Source organism: Drosophila erecta, unplaced genomic scaffold (assembly GCF_003286155.1).
Source record: "Drosophila erecta strain 14021-0224.00,06,07 unplaced genomic scaffold, DereRS2 tig00000000-arrow-pilon, whole genome shotgun sequence".
Classification (NCBI taxonomy): domain Eukaryota; kingdom Metazoa; phylum Arthropoda; class Insecta; order Diptera; family Drosophilidae; genus Drosophila; species Drosophila erecta.
This window is the reverse complement of record NW_020825194.1, coordinates 21,498,894-21,518,154: the sequence shown is the minus strand read 5'-3', so window position 1 is coordinate 21,518,154 and position 19,261 is coordinate 21,498,894. Positions and strand designations below refer to the sequence as shown.

Genomic DNA, 19,261 nt, shown 5'->3' with positions numbered 1-19,261 from the left:
CGCACACACACAGGATCACAAGATCCTGGCGGCCACGGGAGACGACTTAGGGAAACCTCTCAAGACGACGTGCAGTGAAAACAAAGACGTTACAATGAGACAGAAATGTACTTAAGACATCACAAGAAGGTCACCAGAAGGGTCCAAGATAGATTAAGGTCACCTCAATCCCACTTTTCTGATATAATTAACAAAACAGTTGTAATTCTTTGTGGCAAAAAACGTTTTTCCCGGTGCATCTCTCAGAAGTTAAGATGGCAAAATGTCGTAGTAGCTGTAGTTGTTTTAGCTGTTGCTGTCAATCAAGACAAGCAAAATTTTTGCGACATTGTTGCTGGACAAGCTGCTGCTGCCAAACGAGTTTACTTTGTCCTTTCCGTCATTGTTCCGCTCCCGATGCGCCAGTGACTCCCTTTTGTCCCCCAGTTGGTCATGTAATTGCTGCTATACTTTGGGCCAAGTTATTAAGTGATTGTTATTCTTGCTGCCGCTGGAGCTGTTGTCCCGTTGATGCAAAAGCATAATGTAACGATTATGCGGAGCTGCTCGGCCTGGCCAAATGTAAATTAACTCGTGCTCGAGTGGAGCATCCGCTGCTCGTGGCTAATTTTGTGTAGTCTGCTTTTTCGGACAGGCGAGTTGCAAATTAATTTCGATTTTTGCCAACAGTTCGGGTATTTGGCTGTCCGAAACAATTTGCCAAATTGCCATTGCAGCATGTGGTATGTGTGGGGCACAAGCTGTTGCAGCTGGCCCAACTAATTGCCTTTAATTATGAATGGAGCTGGCGGCCTCCTCACCAAAACACACGCACTAAGGATAATCGCTCTACGCTTGTCAGACATGGCGTATGAGTAATGGCTGTCTAGGTAATAATGCATTATCGATTTAAAGTGTCAAGCGATACGAAAAGTGGCGTTTGCGTTGGAGTGCGGACAATAACTAATTGCCCCCATATCTCCGCCACCCAACTGGTATATTTTCCTGTCAATTAAGCCAATAAAATGTGGCCAGGAGCAGAGGAGTCGAGCGAGCCGTATTTATCTGTAAATATCGTTTACATGACGTTAATTGCATATTGATAGTGTTTGCTCAATTGTTTGCCCTTGTTCGCTCTACTTGTGTTTGCTTGGAACGACTCGTTGATGCAACTTTGTCACGCTGGAGTGGCCATCAATCAATCAAGCGATCCATAGATCAATCAATGCGCCAAGTTTGTTACCGCCAACTTTGGCTGCCTGTCCACCTAATTAAGCTCCAACTCGCCGAGCTCGGCAAACAGTTTTGGCCCCGAGTTAGCTGCAATTTGCGACTCATGAATATTTATGCGCGATATAATTAAATATGCTAATTACAACTGATTGTACGCACAATCATTTGAAATTATAATTCTCAGCGAAGCGAAGCAAAGCGAAGCGAGTTCACTTCGCACCGACAAAAGCTACAAGAGCAGCAAGGACTCAAACAGCCAATCCGCCAGGATAACACGCACTGTGAAACTGACAATTTAGCATAAATTCAAATGAAATCAACACAAAAAGGGGGCGTGACTTAGCAACAGTTGCCAGCTTAAATTGCTTTGCAGCGTGAACAATTAGGGGCGGTGGGGGGAGATGGGCTGGGAATTAAATAAATTACATTGTTGCCAGCATAAAGTTGACGCTGCCAGCTAAACAATTTGTGGAGCTATCAGGGCCACCCAGCCAAATGCCACCCCTTTCCCCTGCGGGCAACATTGTCCGTCGGGATGGGTCCTTGCACATCCTGCTGCACATCCTGCTGCACCTCCTTTTTTCGTTATTCAGCCACCCACATCTGCTGCCATGGCCAGCCTGATGAGTCATGGCTAATTTTTTGTGCTGCAAGTAAGTGAATTTAAGTTTTAATAACTAGCATTGGCCATCAAAGATCGAGCTGCTACAAGCCAGGTTTATCCGGGTTAATTGAAAATCCAAAAAGGCAACCGGTAGAGGCCAGAGCATATTTTAGTTTTCCCCTCTCTTAATTGCGCCAACATAATATTCGAGCTGGTTTTAGCTGGACTTTATATTGCCAAGAAATTTCTCATAAATTCTGAAAGAAATTAGTTTTCGTGTTCTGAAGACCGACAAGAACTTTGGCATTAAATTAAGTAGCTCAGCATGCAAATGAAATGCAGGAGCTCAATGGCTGCATTGGGAGCGGAATAATCCTTGCTTTAAACTAATTCTACATTTTTCAACTGAAAAGCCACACATTTCAGCTGCGAGATGTCATTAAAATATAAGTGATTAAATACACTTTAATTGCCAAAGTCAACACACAATCAGTCAGCAATGGAAGGACAATTTAAAGCGTGCTTATACAAACATCAATAAATAATTAAAATATGTATTGCCATATGCACACTCATTACATAAATACTTCATTAAGCAGACTGGACTGGCCAAAAGCACTTTGTCCCCGACCGGACATAAAGAGTCTCCCCAATGATAGCCGTTCACCTGAATGAATCACCAGCACGTGGCCAATAAAGTGGGGATGGGCTGCAGCTCCTCCTCAGTTCTCCATGAGGTAGCAATAGTTTACCAAGCGGTGATAGCCAAAGGGAGGCGTTGCAGCCATAAATATCCATTTGCGGCATTTCCATGGTGACAAAAATGTAGCCAGGCTAATTTATTATCAACAGCCTTTGTGCAAACAAAGGACCCGAACAAGCTTTTTAATTTCCTCAATCTCAAAGGACGAGTGGATGACCAATGCGGAGGAGCCAGTACCTGGAAAGTGGCCACTGGACAGGGCATGACCAGACCGTTTCATTAGTTCAATTAGCTGGACAGGTGCTGGCTGGATGTCAAGTGGCAGCTTTTTAAACGATGATTAGTGGCCATTCGTTTTCGCCCTGGGCCAGGACGAAATACAAGACAAATTGTTGTTTGTTTAGCTCCCGACAGGAGCCACTTGAATGCAAATTTATGTGTCCGAAAGGATTCCCTTTGTCAGTCGGTCGTTAGCATTGGCAGGTCGCAGCTGAGGGATTCCTACATGATTTCTAATTTACTTTTTGAGCGCTGGACTCGGGGGAAACTTAAATTTGTTGACACATTTTTACGGAACAGGAAATCTAATTAAAACAGCTGCACCATAAAATGTTTGCTTTTATAAATAATTAGCAAAATCATAAACGATTATTTAATAATAATTTAATAACTAGAGAAAAGTGGACTGTTAATATTAAATTTTAAATTATATTTTGCACAGTCTTTATCAACAAGTTGATAAACAAACAATTTTAGTGGCTAAGTACCTTATGGTTTACCAATTTTGTCACTGCACGACGTCCACTGCCACAGGTGGTCAGTGGCCAGCACAATGAGCTAATGGCCAGGAGTCGGAGGTGTTAGAGATAGCAAAAGGGCTAACAGACACTGCAGCCGGAGACTAACTAACCCAATTATTTGTAAAATGCGAGCACGGAAAAAATAACTGAGAAAGCAAACTGAAAAGAAACCGCAGCCCATTGTTCTTTCCCCACAGCAGGTGAAACTCGAGACACAGAGAAGTTTTCCAGGGGCTTGCAGAGGGAATCGAGATGGGAAAAGCGGGAAAACTGGCAAAACTGGCAAAACTTCGCACAGCACGCGTAATGAAAACTTTGTTAGGGCACACCATCGGCGCACAGAGAGAGAGAGGGAGAGAGAGCGAGGAAAATGGCACAAAAATAGACAAAAAATATAAGGGGGAAAACAGCTTTTCCCGGCAGTGCCACTCGATGGTGTCGAGTGCGCTGGCTGCTGGACACGAAAGTGGCGACAACGGGAAATTAGTTGTGCACGCTGGCTAGTTGCAACGCAAAACCCGGGCATTAGCCGGCTGTCCTAGATGCCCTGCCGCTGGGGTTGACCACTAAATTGCCGAGATGGAGTCGCCGGCTCGGTGCGGCTCCGGGCTGATGTTGATCAAATTAACAGCATGTGGCGACTGGCCAGTGGCTGATGACCGTCGTTTAATGCGCTCCCTTCTCTCGTCCTTGCTCATTTTGTAGCATACTTTTCAGAGACCAGCAAATTCCTTAAGCTGAATCGCTGAATGCTCGAGTTTCAAAAGCGGAACTGCACACAGAAAAATGACTTATGTTTTCATTTTCATCAACCAAATATGTGCACTTGAAACACGTGGTTCTAGGAGCTTTAGCTTTTTGTGCTGTTTCCTGCTAAATATGAATTAAAAAGTTCAAAAGTTAGGTTCACGATTTTTGAACAATATTCCGCCGTGTAATTTAAACGAAGCCTGCCTAATTGTTTGACAGGACAACTTGCAACGCGGAAAGTTCTGCTTTACTTCACGTCTGAAATGCGACAGGGCCACAATGACAGGCAACAACAAGTTGCAATTGTCACTTTTGTTGAAACTTTCTCGAAATTTACAAAGTACCAGGAACTTATTTCCTTGCCTTACTCACTTTTTTGCTCATTTTCTTTTTGGCCAGGGCTACGCTTTTTGCCAAAGCCATGCTGCAAATAAATTATAAAAAAGTCCGCGGAAAATTATGTTTTTCGCCGGGAGGAGGCGAGTGAAAGCAGCGTTTGATTTCTTCGCCGGCCAAGCGAAGCGCAACTCGTTATAAATGATCGCAATTGAAAGTTTAACCCCATACAGGGCTAGTTGAAAAATTGACATTATTTTCTGTTGGCAACAAACAGTCAGCGAACGATAAATAAGAGGCAACTTAAGTCGAGTATTTATTTTTCGGGCATCCTTTGATAAATGACTTCGACCGGACCAATGTGCAAGTGAAAAGGGGTGGAAAGCCGCACATGGGCGTGGCCCGCCACGCCCCCAATGACTTTTCTCATTAAGCCTGGCCAAGGCGAACGTGGTCGAAAAGAAATCAAACTAAACTTTTGCACAAAATTCTTGGGGTCGCCGGCCCGGAGGGACGTGAACATGTGTAAAGCGTCGAGCGGTTAAAGCTAAACAAACAATTGCCAAATGCAATCGAGTTGGTTTTGGCCCCCGAGGAGCGGGAGCTGCTCCTGGTGCCCAAGTGGGTGGTCCCTGATTGGTCTAAAGGACGAAAAACAGTGGGGCAGGGCAGTGGAAGGGGCGCAGTTGCATGTTGGCAAATGGCAGGAAGAAGTTTGCCAACCGCATGCTTCAACTTCAATTTGCTGGAAGGATTGTTACGGGGAACTGGGATCGCTGCTTACTGCTTGACTCGTATTTCATTACTCGAACTGGTATTAAGTGGCAAACTTTTGTATTTAACAACTTTTGGCAGCCGAGCAGCAAAAATGAAGAAGATGAACCGACCAAAGTTTGCCATGGCAAAAACAACGGAGAACAAAACAAAAAAATGTGAACCGTAGAACGAGGAACAAAAAGTAACTTGCAGTCACTTGACTTAACTGCAATACTCTCGAAACTCACTTGTCAAAATATCGCTTAAAAACAATTTAATTCTTCTTTAGCTTTTAAAGTTGAAATGATTCGAACATAATCATAATTAATTACATATAGAATTGCAGTACCTATAACACCAGAGCTATGTACCCTTATTCTATTGATTGCATTAAGCAATTAATAAATTTTTGTGTAAATAAGTAAAGACAGCTAACAGTTTCGGGGTGAGAAAGCCATTTGGAAGAGGAGACATTTAAAAGCCCTGAGAATCCTGAGGATTCTGAGAATTGGGACAACATTTTGCACTTTGCAATCTGTGAAAGTTGTTGCATGCCCAATCCGGGAAATCTGTCAAATAAAAGTTTGATTGGCACACCCTCTGCTCGGGAGTTTCGAGCCTGACTTTGCCAGTGCATTAATTAGCAAATGCAGCGAACTGGGGAAACTTTCGTGCATTGCCATGAGCTGCACGCAGTGCATGCAACTTTGTGGCGCCCCACGCACAAACTCATCTGAAGTGGCGCATAAATTGAGTGCATAGCGAATGCGTACATACGAGTATATGCAACAATGTAGCGTATAGTGTAATTTCCCCCGCATTTCCATAATTATCCCTGTCATGCCATCACCATCACACCATCAACACCATCACCACCACCACCAACAAGCTGATCAGGCTTCCTGGGCGGCCACTTCTTAATGCCAGGTCATGCAAGGCAGTGGAAAGCGAAAGTTTTACATACGTTCTGCGTCGGCAAGAGGCGGAAAAGCGGAAAAGTGGAAAACGGAAGAGCACTCCCACCCACTCCTGCCTCGGCCGACTTCTTTTGGCCGCTGGCCAATGTCGGCGCTGCACTTTGGCTAAATTACATTTTCAATTTGTCAGCTGGCGGGGCACTGCAGGCCATTAAATGGCAAATTAAGTTCAGCTTCAGCTTCGGCTTTTATTTTATTTGCCGAGCTGCTGAAGCTGCTGATGCTGCTAATGCTGTTGGCGCGCTTGCAATTTTTGCATTTTTCCATTTTCCAGCGGCAAATGTGTTTTTGATATGCGTTTCATTGTCTGACGATCTTGGCGCATTATCGTGGCAGATTTTCGGCTCTGGGGCGCCAGGAGGCGGCGGAAAATGCTGAATATTTCATGAGTGTCATAAATTTCTCCTTTACACGCGCTTCAGTTTTGCCGCCCTTTTATTTTTAATAATTTTCCATTGTGGCTGTCAGTGGCAGGCAGCACCAACACACGTGCCTCTCCTGCTCGCCAGGATTCAGGACATGTCAGCGGTTCTTTGTTGCTTTTGTCGCTCCTTCAAGCTGCTTTATAATTTATGATGCTTGGCATCGAAGACTCCTTTAAGCAAACACACACGCACACCCAACACAAACACCTCCACGCCCCCACACACCACACACACCGCACCACACATGTCGCCAACTTTTGTATAATTTTTCAAAAACTGAACTGCATGAATATTAACTGCAAGTGGCAGAATATGGCGGCAGCAGCATCCTGCCATCCGCAATCCCGGCCCATCTTGGCTGCCACTTTTATTGTGTGTGTGTGCGCCCGACGAAAGTTTCAAGTGGCAGCTTGATCCGGAAGGGGCGTTGGCCACACCCTACTAACTTATGCATACGTGTAGCCAGGTCTCCATTACCCCCTCGTCCTCCGTTTTCGGGAAAGGATTTTTCATACATATTTGATGCAAATGTTCACAAATTGTCGTCGCTGTCTATTGGACATTTTGTGGCCGCATTCGGTTTGCTCGCCCATCAAACAAAAGAGCAGCTACACTGGGCGCAAAGTCGTAGCACATTTAAAGGAAACTATGCATCCTTTTTGTAATTTGATTTAATATAACAAACAATGTTCAATAAATCCACGTAAACCCAAAACCTTTCCGCCAAAACTAAGATTTATTTAGGTATTTTGCGAGTGTTTAAAATATGATTCTTAATTATCCTCCTCCCATAATAGTGTTTTAATTAGTTAAAACATTTGATAAGCAAATACATATTTCTAGAGGGTATTTAAGACATTTGTCGGACGTCTGCTTCATGGACATTTTGATGCACCTGTGGACATTCAAGTGCAGTGCAGATGGCACTTCGCAGGGATTACGGATAATTTGCTTAAACCCAGCAAGCAGAAAATAACGTTTTGCACACAAGTTAGTACGCACAATGAGGCAGACCTTGGAACTATCCGTTTCGACTCCTGGCTCCTAGCTCCTGGCACCTGGCTCCTGCTTCCTGGCTCCTGTCTTTTGTCCCCCGGCTTATCACATGGCCGAAAAAGCGAGGGGACAAAGATGAGCAAGCTGGCCAGGATCCTGCTGCTGCGGCTGTCAGGCAAGTGACACGGCAGCTGTGCTTTAAACAAAGCTAAGCTCGGGTAAAAACAACATGACTAATAGTTTTGACAGAGCCAGGCAAAACAAAAGCCAGACAGCATGTCAGATAAAAGCCAAAGCGATGGCAAATGGGGTTCGCTGGGCAGGCGAAACTGCATGCTAAATGTTGTCAATTAGTTGGTCAGCCAAAAAACGAATGACCGAATGACTGGGCAACTTGGCTGGCAAAATTTGTCCAGTTGGCGACCCTCTATGAATGGGTAGTGTAAAACTTCCTGGGGCAACAGTCATCTTTGCACAAATAATCAATTATTTGTAATCATGTTAAACGCATGGGAATTTTGAGACTTGTAAAGCTATCTGTGACTTGCAGATTCAACCCGATTTCTTGGGAAGTGAATTAGACAAACTACATTTCAATACTGTCAATCAGGTTGTCAATTAGTGTTAGTGCCTGCTTCCTAAAATCCGTAAGTATTTATGACTTGCATAGGTCTCACAAAGCTTTCTGTTGTTCAGAAATCTAAGACAATAAGACAATCAAAAAGAGGAATTAGAAAAGGTTGGGCCACAAGATGTTAATACTCGCATACAGAAGGCAGCAGAGACCATGGCTTTAAACATGAATAACTACAAGGTTTAACATAAAAAGTAATGAAACATAAGTTCCAATTATTCGTCCCCTTTGCAACTTTCGCTTGTCTAACCCCTTAGAAGTTGTAACATCGACTTTAGAAGATACACATTGAGCAAGAAGTCTGCTTTACGACAGCTTCAGGTGAAGGAGAAAACCCTAAGCTGGGTTATGCCATTTCTTTTGGTCGTCTGGACCCCGGTATCACCAGAATCACAGGGCAGCTCAACAGCTTGGCTCAGCTATAAAAACACAAAGTCGCCGCCAAAGTCGCACTTAAGCTCCACTCTCCCCTCGTCCTGATTACACCAACTCATGCTTACAGAAACTGAAGTACAGTGGAATGTCCCTACAGCGGGACGTGCATGCAGATGTCAGCAAGTGGGGCGAAGTTCATAAATTCAAACAACGAGCCACATTTTCCAAGGGTGCACCGAAAGATAAACTGTGAGGTTATAAAAAAGCAAATTATAAAATTTCTAAAAATCTTTTGGAAAATAGATACTAACCTATTATGGGCCTATATGACCAACCTTAGCTGTCGAACAGTTTGGATTTGGATGTATGGAAAGCATTGTAACCTACATTCTTTTGAACATAAGTTTTTGGTCATTGTGCTTTGGGTCTACGAATTTGATGCCAGGGAAAGGTAGTTTATTGTCACTCTGTGCAATCTGTTTGCTCCCTTTAAGTTTCGTGCAGCCTCGGCTTTTTGCCGCTCATTTCGCCTGGCCCCTGGCCTCTGTCCCCAGTTGGGTGTGGGTAGTTGCAAGTGTTATGATGGGTGCAGGCAACCACAAGGCACCCACACCACTCGCCTGCGGATATGCAACAATGTTGTCAAGTTTCCTGCTCGACAACGGGGCCGCGGAGCCAAGGAGCCACCGAGCCACCGAGCCACGGAGCCACGGAGCGCTCAGTTGGCATTATGTCCATCGGGCGTGACTAACATGCACATGCTCAACTGTGCTGGAAAACGGTTTATCCAGCTCACATCTCACCTAAAAGCCCCCCCACAGTTGAAGAGATTGTGTTTGTTTTTTGCCGGTGACCAACTTGAATTTTGATTTTGATTCTCATTTCTTGCCCACTTTTTTCTTTCGTTCATTTCCAGCAGAAGCAGAAGCAGCAGCAGCAGCAGCAGCAGAAGCAACAGCAGCATCAACATGGCCAAGGACTTGAGCACCATGGGATGGGATTATCTGATGTTCGTACTGTTTATAGCCCTCACCGTTTTGGGCCCGTTGTGGAAACGCATTTTTGGCAAAAAGAAGGAGCGCAGCAAGGCCGACTATGTTTTTGCCACCGGCGGAGTTTCGATCGTGGCAGTGATGATTTCCATCGCCCGAGGAACCTTGGGAGTGAGATCTGTGCTAGGTGAGTCTTTGAGCCCCACATTACTTCCCATAAAATCCTAACTATATTACATCTTGCAACAATGTCATTTAAAAGGCTATCCCAGTGAGTTGTACTACCGCGGATCGGCCATGTGGGAGATAATCTACGGCATGATGAGCGCCTATCCCATCGTCTGCTTCATGTTCGTGCCAGTGTACTTCAATCTGGGCATCACCTCCGTCTATCAGTACATCGATCTCAGGTGAGTCGAACCACCAGGTTCCAGGTCCAAGGAAAGACACTCCCCAGAGCGCCACACCGTTTAATTAGTAAGAAGCGAAGCCAAGTGAAGCGAAGCGAAACGGCTGGCAACAGGAAAATTGTTATTTAAACATTCGTTTTAATTCCGCCAAATGCGAGGCAGGAGCAACAGCCACCGCTGTCCAAGGGTCCTGTGTCGCCTCTCTTATCGCCGAAGCGCACACAATTTTATTCTTCATTAAGGAGGCCAAATGAAACTGAACAGAAAAGCGCCACAGGGCTCAGTTCAGTTTAGCTCAGGTTCTGCTTTTACTTTTGCCAAGCTGCTGCGTCTGGCACAAGTTCGCTGCGTTGCTAAATAAATTTGAATTACATTTCACACAAAAAAGCGAACCAACAGAGCACAACAACAACGAGTCGCTAACAAATGGCCAAACAAAAGCCAAGCCGGCAGAGCAAATAATCTATAGATTTGTCCTTGCCCCGTCGAGGATGGCAACTTGGGCTTGGAGACGTAGTGGTGGACTTGGTCGCTCGGATGCTATCGTCCAGTTGTCGTCAGTGCTGCTGGGCCACCTCGTTTCCTCATCCTGCCCCTTAGTTTCCCTACTCCTGTTCCTGTTCCATTTCCATTTCCATCTGTCGCAAGTTGTCGCCTCGTGGGCCTAATTGTTTTTTAAGTTCGAAATTAGTTAACAAATTTGTTATCAAATGTTTTGCAGTTTCGACAACAGAATTCAATTAATTGCAAAAACTGACAAGGCGAACGGCGACGGGGGTGTGGCATGGTGGCCAGAGCATAATTTGATTGAAATTTAATTGGCATGTGCCGCACATTGACAAAATTCTCTGGACGTGGGCAAACTGCGCAGAGCGAAGGCTGCGCAGCATTGACAAATTATTTAGATGTTTGCCTGAAGAACTGGATGTAATTTGTTAATTAGCATAAGCAAACTGAAATACAAGAAGAACTAATGGGAGTCTAAGAGAAATTAATGATAAAATCAATGGCATGTTTCTTCCACTGTGCTGAGTCTCAATTGTCGAAGGATTTTGCAATGTTTGAATACATTTTAACAAGACCTATAATAAATCCTATTTATGAAGAATTTGGCTGATGCTTAAGAGCACAATCTTGCATGGACTGATAAACATGGAGTATACAGAAACGCATTTCGAAATCAGTTTAATTAATGACTTCCTAAATCACCTATAGACTTTTATTGAGCAATTCAATAACATTTTTTATGGGCTTAAAACTCAGTTAAATTAATGACCATATGACTGATAATGTTGGTTATCAAAAAATACCGGTTTATAAATGTACATTTTACTCGGCTCGGACGCAACACTCAAACTAATTGAAGAGCGAACGCGTCAAGCCACTTCATCAATCTTAGTCAATTGGCTTTGCCCCCAAAAGCGGGAAAATCAAGAAAGCAGGCTGGAGGAAAGGCAGGGATCCGAAGAAAAGGGTTGTGGGGGCGAAACATGGCCAAATGTTGCCCCAAAAAGTTGGGCGCACAACATTTGGATGCCTCATTGTCGCTTGTCATCGCAACTGGCGCCCAGCGACATGTTTATGCATACAACTTCATCAAAATAGGCTGAACCTCTGGACTGGCGGAGGAAAATGGATGTGGATGCAGACATGGAAATGGGGTCTAGGGCACACACACACGGAGGCCGATAAGTGAATATGCTACAAATTGGCAAAAGCCACTTGGCCAAACACATCCAACCAGGCCAAATAAAGCAAGTTTGAGGAAGAAAAAAATGAGGAAAAGACAAAAGGACGAGGACAATGCCGTACATGAAGAATGGTGTAGTAAAGCCAGTAGGCTAAATAATACCCATTCTTTTGTAAATCATGAAGTACCACCGAACACTACACTATATGGTTATCAAATATCAAAAGAATACTTATTAAAATCCAGGAGATATTTACATATGTGTGCACTAACATTCTAAGATACTTAGATTTAGGGATCCAAGTAAACACATTGAACCAGTTACTCATTTATCATTCATGGCACCTTCTCTATCACTTTCCTGTTGCATACAGTCGCAACTAGATAATATACCCATGAATCCAATGACTACCGGGTATCAAGCCAAAAAAAACCCAGTGAAAGCGCAGAGGAAAAAGAAGGAAACACAAAGAAGCCACTCGGTCTGAGGCTGTTGACAAATTGTATGACAATTCGTTTGTGCCATAATGTTTATAAATAGCGCGTGTTGTTGTCTGTCACTGGCATCAGGCATCAGGCATCAAGGATCAAGCACCGAGCCCCAGGATCTCCGCCCTACGAAAAACTTGCGAAACAAAAAACCCAAGACATCCCAAGCACACACTCGCACCCACCCAAAAGTCGTGGATTCTCTCACTTGTCAGTCGCCTGTCGCAAGTGATGTCTGCCACTCAAATCTGTGGAGGAGTGGGTGGATTGGGCGGATTGGGCGGATTGGTCGGATTGGGTGGATGGCAGTGGCATGACCCTTGACTCGCTGCCAACTCAAGTGTTAGCCAACTCACACAGAGATTTGCTATCTGGGCAACCATCGAGTTCAATGGTCAAGTAAAGTTCGGCTTTGTTCGCCCGGATAATTCATACTGCCGGTGATTTTGGGGGCTGGCAATTACATGTAAATAAATTGATACCAAGCTTGTGTGCCAGAGAAGCGGGAGAGATCAATGCCAACAGTCGTTGGCACTTAGCAAATGGAAAAAATGCATTCCATGGCTTCCTCCATGGTTTATTTACGAGTACAAGGGTGCCCAAAGTGCTCCTGAGTGAATGACAACCAAATGAAAAAAGCCACGCAAAAACCAGGTTGCTGGCCAGGATCAGGGGTGTGGTGAAGTGAAGGAGTTCAGGGGTCGGTGTTTTAGGACGACATGCATACGCATAAATAAAGACGTTTTCGGCGCTACAAAGTGAGGCCGTGATATGCAATTCAAAGGCAACAAAGTTGTTTTTGGGAGTAACACACATGCCCTCCGGTGGAAACCTTACCAGAATGGGGATATTGGGCCGAAGACAAAACTGATGCAAAATAAAGGTAGTTAGATAGAGATACAAATTGGTGAGCTCTTGCACAAAATGCCATCAAAGTCACCATAAATTAGTATGTTTAGAAAATAAACATCTACCTTATTTCAAACTGGTCTTTCTATGCACAACCTAGAAGAATTGTCCCAACTCCAAGCGATAAATCAACTTCAAATAGAATTCGATGTACACATGCGACAAACAAAACAGATAATCCTTAAAGCTGGTTTGCTCTGGGTATCCAGAAGTCGGTTAAATCAAGCGAAACCATTCACCGTTGATACCTTATTTCCACCTTTTTTGCGGACGGCTTTTAGCGCATTGAAGGCACTCAGGACACCGACTTCGTATGGCTGATTATGTTTATTTATGCATGACAGTTAATGCAATCAAATGTGTCACCCTTGTTGTGCCTGCGCCACCGTAGCTCAGATTGCTTGTGATTGTAAAATTAACTCGACCCTCCCAGGAGAACGACTTGGGTTAGGATTGGCTGGCTAAACGGCGATTATGTGGCCATTGTACAAAACCACTCGTCATATTAAATTTGCCATTAATTTATGCCTTTGTCGCCTGGCCGAAAATTGGCTTAGCGGCTTCCCATGATAAATGATGGCTCCGAGTTGCAAAGTAAACTCAATTTGAGGAGGGGTTACCAGGACCACGAGAAGTGGAAAACTGAATCCCCATTACGGCCAGGGTTCAATTAATGGATGAGAGGATGGATTGGCTGGCGCCCACGCCTGCTGACCTGCTCATTCGCTGGCAACCTATTTTCACACCCTCCACTGATGGTGGTCATTGACGTTGTCCTGCCAGCTTGCCAGCTTGCCAGCTTTCCAGCTTGCCTGCCTGCCTGCTATCCCGATGGGCAAGTGGGTGTGGGATGGTGGTGCAAATGGGAGCGCAGCCGGGAGCTGCGAGTGTCCTTGCTGGTAATTGCTTGCCCGCTGGCATGGCTGCAGCAATTATTGCATACTTTGCGGCACTTACATTTCATTTAAAGTTATTAAGCGACAATCGCATCGCAGTACGTCTTTAATCAACTCAGGCAAGTAAATTATGCCGGCCAGGGGATCCGCTGACTGGTTAAATCAATTAAACTAAAACAAAAGCCAGGAGCGGGCCAACGTTCAATCAACTGGACTGCGGTGACAGCCTCAGGTCATTACTCACACACAGTCGGAGTGAGCTGGAGATGAAATGACAGACAGACGGAGAGGAGAGGAGAGGAGAGGAGGGCCGGGCAAATCCTGGGCCAGGACAACTGGCCGAGCACTTATTGTGATGAACACAATGTTAACAGGCTAAATGAGAAACAAATGCCACAATCAGACAACGTAGGAAAAACACTCGCCGGCCAAGTAGAAGACGAAATGAAAGGCAACCGAAAACAATAAATCGCATAAATCATATTAAATTGACATATCAGGCTAAAATTGACCGCAAGCAACAATATGTGTGGCTCTGTGTGTGTTTGCGTGTGTCTCTGCTTCTGGGATATTGTATCCTACAATAATATTTCTTTATCAATTTCCACACAAGCTCAGGCTCAGAGGAGCTTAGTGCTGGGAAAAGCAGCAAAAACAAGAAAAACACGAAAAACCCAAGAACACCAAATAGATGAGACGCAAAGAGGGCGAATGCCTAAATAAATGTTTGACCAACCAAGCAAGCCGAACCATATCATACCAGTGCCACGCCCATTCAATCAACACACAGAGCAGCGACTGTCATGCAGTACATGTCCTTGGCCAAATTGGCCAGGCTTTCATGGTGGCCCTGGAGCTTCCTCTGCGGGATTTTCCGATTGTTTTCCACCGGCCCACAGACACAGCTGTGTCGCAATTAAAATGTGTATCAAGCATACGACGCGTTGCCATGTAAACCGCTTAAGCCCCGCCCAACAATGTAAAGTCGATCGAGTAAATATGTTAAGCCCGCTTAATGCAAACCTAGCCCGGAGGCGTTCGGGGGCGTGGCCCCCATCCCCCATACCCCATCCCGCAGCCCGCATATGCCAATTGATGTTTGCCTGCGGGGGAAAAGTGCAACATCATTAATTAATACACAGGACGCCGGTGCCCGGCCTGCGGCTACGTTTTATAATAACCAGAACATTAAGGCGATTAAAGATGAAATCCAGTGCAACCCGTCCCACATCTAAGTGCGCACTTAATCCCCTTGCCGAACACCTGCGTCCCCAATCGCTCATGCCCCCCGAGTCCAGGACCTCGGCCAAGACACGGCCCGTTGACAGCCCAACTCGTCTCAGATCAATATTGGCCAAGGGCAATTAATCATTTAGTGGGCCATCTCACACACGTAGTCCAATGCAGAGACACCGAATGACAAACAGAGGGGAGGAGACTGGCCAATGGAGCGGAGGAGGGCGCAGGCAAAAGTGGATTATGCAGTCAGCCCAGATGTTCAACAAGAAATTACTTGTGATTACAACGCACAGTCCGGTGCAGGGATATAGGAGTCTTTCGCTTTTAGTAGACGACAATGAGGTCATTCAAGTCCATAGCCCTGCCTTATAAAATAGGTGATAGCCCAACTCCAGAAGATTTCTTTAATGGCAGTCATATTACATGACAGTTATGCAGCGTTATTAATATTAACAAAAACTAAATCGAATTACTGAGAGTAGGTCTCACAGAAATGTGATTAACGATGTGATCTCTAAAAGAGAATGCAATTGTTATAAAAAAAAACTAGCGATAATAATCCTACCACCACATGCTTTAAATTTGCTTGCGCTTAACCGCGTTTATAACTATTTAATAGCTGCAGAAAGGACTGTTAACTTTATGCCCCAACTAGTGGCTTACAGCTAAGGATACCAATCATGGGATTACGGACGAAAAGCAGTTTATTTATTAAGAGCCGCGCCCGGTGGATGCGTGTGCGCAGGCACTTGAGACATTCGTCCCTGGCCACATAACGCATACTAAACGATCATTAGGTGGACCTCCAGAGCAGTCCCTCCCATCTTGTCGCGCATTTCGCATCAAATTAACACACAAATTTTTACAACCGAGGCCATAAAATCGCCGAGCTGAACTATAAAAACAATCAAAACGAGTTACAGACCCGCCAATTTTCTTAGGTTTTTCTCGCCCATGTCGTAAACTCGACCCGCCCGGTGCTCCCGATAGCTCCGCATAGCTTCTTTACAGCGGTAGTAAATCATAAAAAGGGGCTAGAGCAATAATGAAAAACATGAAATGCTGCCCGAGAAGGGGACACACATTAAAGGTTTAAGAAAAATAAATAAACGGATGGAGTGCACGAGGCACCTGGACTAGCTGCTTAATTAAACGATGCACTCACCTGCTCCTAATTTCATCCTTATCCTTTCCCTTTCGTTTTCCAGGTTCAAGAGCCGCACTGTGAGATGCCTGGCATCGGCGACATATATCGTGCGGCAGATCTGCAACCTTGGCATCACCGTGTACACTCCCAGCGTGGCCCTCTCGACGGTGATTGGCATACCCTACTGGGCCTCCATTACAGGCATGGCCGTCATTTGCATATTCTTCACCATTATGGTACGTTGGGTCCGGGAATGCCAGCGATTTAATGATGAAAATATTTAAATTCCTGTTCACCCTTGTTCCAACTCATTAGGGCGGCCTGAAGGCGGCTATCAACGCGGACGTCATCCAGACAGTGACCATTCTGGTTGTCACTGTGGCCGTGTGCATCCAGGGAACTATCTCTACGGGCGGCGTGAAGAAGGTTTACCAACTAAATCGGGACAATGGTAAGCCACCAGTGGGTGTGGGATTGGTTTCGATTGATCATGGCAGCTTATTAGCCAGCTGCCAGGATGCGAATATGTGTGTGTATAGTGCTGACGAATGATGACTATTAAAATGGCATCCATTGTGGCATGGCATCCACTGCCGTTTGCTTTGCTTCTGTTTCTGCGCCGGCTCATTATGCACATAAATGATGATGATAAAAGTGGCATAAAACAGCGGCATCCGAATCCGAGGGAGGAGGAAATGGCAGCCTCGCATGACGACAGTAATAAATGTGTGTCGGCGGAGCGTTTGTCACTCGAGTTTGAGTTGTTGGCTGTCATTGTGCGGCAATCGTGGGGCTCCTGGGAATCCCTCCACGTGCTCCTCCTCTAACGGCAGCTCAATCTTTTTCCCGGCATAAACATGCACTAAAGCCTCCATCTCTTCTATTTTTTAGGACGCCTCAACTTCTGGAACTTCACGGGCGATATGACCGTCAGAGTGGATACCACTTCGGCCTGGTTGGGCCAACTGTTCATGTCCCTCTCGCAGATCGGCTGTCAGCAGAACTTTATGCAGCGTTATGTCAGCCTCAAGTCGCTAAAGCAAGTGCGTCGGTAAGTAGCTATTTTCGGAGAACCACCTATTAAGGAAAATCTATTAGTTATTGAAATATCTTATCATATCTTGCAGAGTGATGCTGACCAATGTGCCATTGGTGTTCTTCTTCTTTTCCATCTCCTGGATCTCTGGCATGGTCATCTACTCCACGTACATCAACTGCGATCCCTATGCCGAGGGCTACATTAAGAAGCCCGATGAGATTCTGCCATTCTTTGTGGAGGATCAACTTGGTTTCCTGCCCGGCTTTGTGGGCATTTTCATGGCCACCCTGTTCAATGGCGCCCTTTGGTAAATAGCTGAAATTTGGAAAAGTGCATCCGCTAATCCAAGATAACGCTTGATTATAGCATGATGGTGTCGAATTTGAACTCATTGGCAACCGTTATTTGGGAGGACTTCATCTCACAATTGCCAAAATTCAAGGGACTATCCGACAAGCAGCAGCTACGAATTCTGAAGTCGATCACCGTGGTCTGTGGACTGATTATCATGGGCGTGGCCTTCGGAGTCGGTCTGTTGGCGGGTGTCATTGAGTCCTCGCTACTGGTGTTCTCGGCCACCTCGGGTCCTCTTTTGGGTTGCTTCATCCTGGCCATGATGGTACCCATTGCGAATTGGAAGGGCACATCCGCCGGCATGGTCACCGCCTGCGCCTTCGTGCTTTGGATCATCGGCGGTGGCATGACTGTCACCAAGGACAATCCCTTGCTGCCCACCTCCACAGATGTGGGTTTTTATAGCTTTTCGTTTTATATTTGATTCCCTAAAACATTCCTTCGTTATGCTGTAGGGATGCACCAACGATACCTTCGCGCAGTCCATTGGCAAGCCCATCGTTGAGCCGGGACAGATGCCCTGGCTGATGTCGCACACGCCTGTTGATGGTTTTAACCAGAGCTTTGTGCCCACGCAACCCACAATTGCACCTGAAAGGTGAGATAGTCGACTAATTCTTAAGTACAATAATGCGTAAGACGTACTGACCTGGCGAAGGTGCCCACAAGAACTTTGTAATCCTGATATTAATCCTATTATATTCTTGATTCCACTGCAGATCCGGACTGGAAACCTTCTATTCGATCAGCTTCATGTACTACAGTTTAATTGGAACGGCCCTGACCGTGATCATTGGCACAGTGATCAGCTTGTTGACTCAGCACCCGGATGACGCCTACGACGGCAAGCTGCTGCACCCGTTGATCTTCCGGCTGTGCGAGCGCTTCTCCGGCCGGAAGCCGTACTACGTGAAGCACGAGGAGGAGTCCGGACTGAATGGGCGGAGCAGCAGCGATTCCTCGGCCACGACAACGACATGCAAGGAGGAGAAGGTGAATCACGGGTACGAGTCCTCGCCGGAGGACAAGGTGAAGAGCAGTCCCATCGCCGTGGTCTTCACCACCTCCGAAGGAACGGGTTCTGCGGATCAGCAGTCGATATGCGACAGCAGTAGAATCCAATTGGACATTGTGCCGGGCGAGGGCGAAACGGGAGTGTATCGCCAACTTGCCGGTCGATCTGCGCTCTGAGGGTTGACTATGTAGCATGCGTAGATAGTTTGCCCCAACCACTTAGTCCGTAGTCCGTAAGCTAAGCCCTAGAATAGAACAATTAGTTAGCCAAGTGTTTCATGTCTATAAAGATGCTGTGATTTCTGTGCGCGACTGTTGTTGAGCAATTGCTCGCGCATTTCATTCGCATGTACTTAACGCATATGTGTGTGCGTGGCAGCATGCAATAAATAAAGACAAATAAACGTATTTTTATAAAAACTCACCCGAAGAATCGCATTTTGGACGCCAATTTTCACTTTACGCGCGCATGAACTTGCTAAACTTGGTCAGTGCTGCCCATCAAATTGACCTA

General features: G+C 45.5%; 1 protein-coding gene across 1 annotated transcript; it reads left to right on the top strand.

The window, feature by feature from the left end:
• Positions 1-9,487: 9,487 nt before the first annotated feature.
• LOC6554090 (sodium-coupled monocarboxylate transporter 1) lies at positions 9,488-19,149 on the top strand. Its single transcript, XM_026976009.1, has 9 exons — positions 9,488-9,747; positions 9,823-9,970; positions 16,402-16,576; positions 16,656-16,791; positions 17,232-17,391; positions 17,468-17,686; positions 17,746-18,124; positions 18,189-18,331; positions 18,453-19,149. Exons 1-9 carry the CDS (start codon positions 9,537-9,539, stop codon positions 18,922-18,924), a joined length of 2,043 nt encoding a protein of 680 aa, XP_026831810.1. The 5' UTR covers positions 9,488-9,536; the 3' UTR covers positions 18,925-19,149.
• The last annotated feature ends 112 nt before the right edge of the window (positions 19,150-19,261 follow it).

What these genes read in the sequence shown, in the direction of transcription:
- LOC6554090 (XM_026976009.1), top strand. Translation starts at nt 9,537, where the DNA reads ATGGCCAAGGACTTGAGCACCATGGGATGGGATTATCTGATGTTCGTA. An exon ending in GGGAGTGAGATCTGTGCTAG is followed by an intron (nt 9,748 to 9,822) that starts GTGAGTCTTTGA and finishes GTCATTTAAAAG; the next exon opens with GCTATCCCAGTGAGTTGTAC. An exon ending in TCGCTAAAGCAAGTGCGTCG is followed by an intron (nt 17,392 to 17,467) that starts GTAAGTAGCTAT and finishes CATATCTTGCAG; the next exon opens with AGTGATGCTGACCAATGTGC.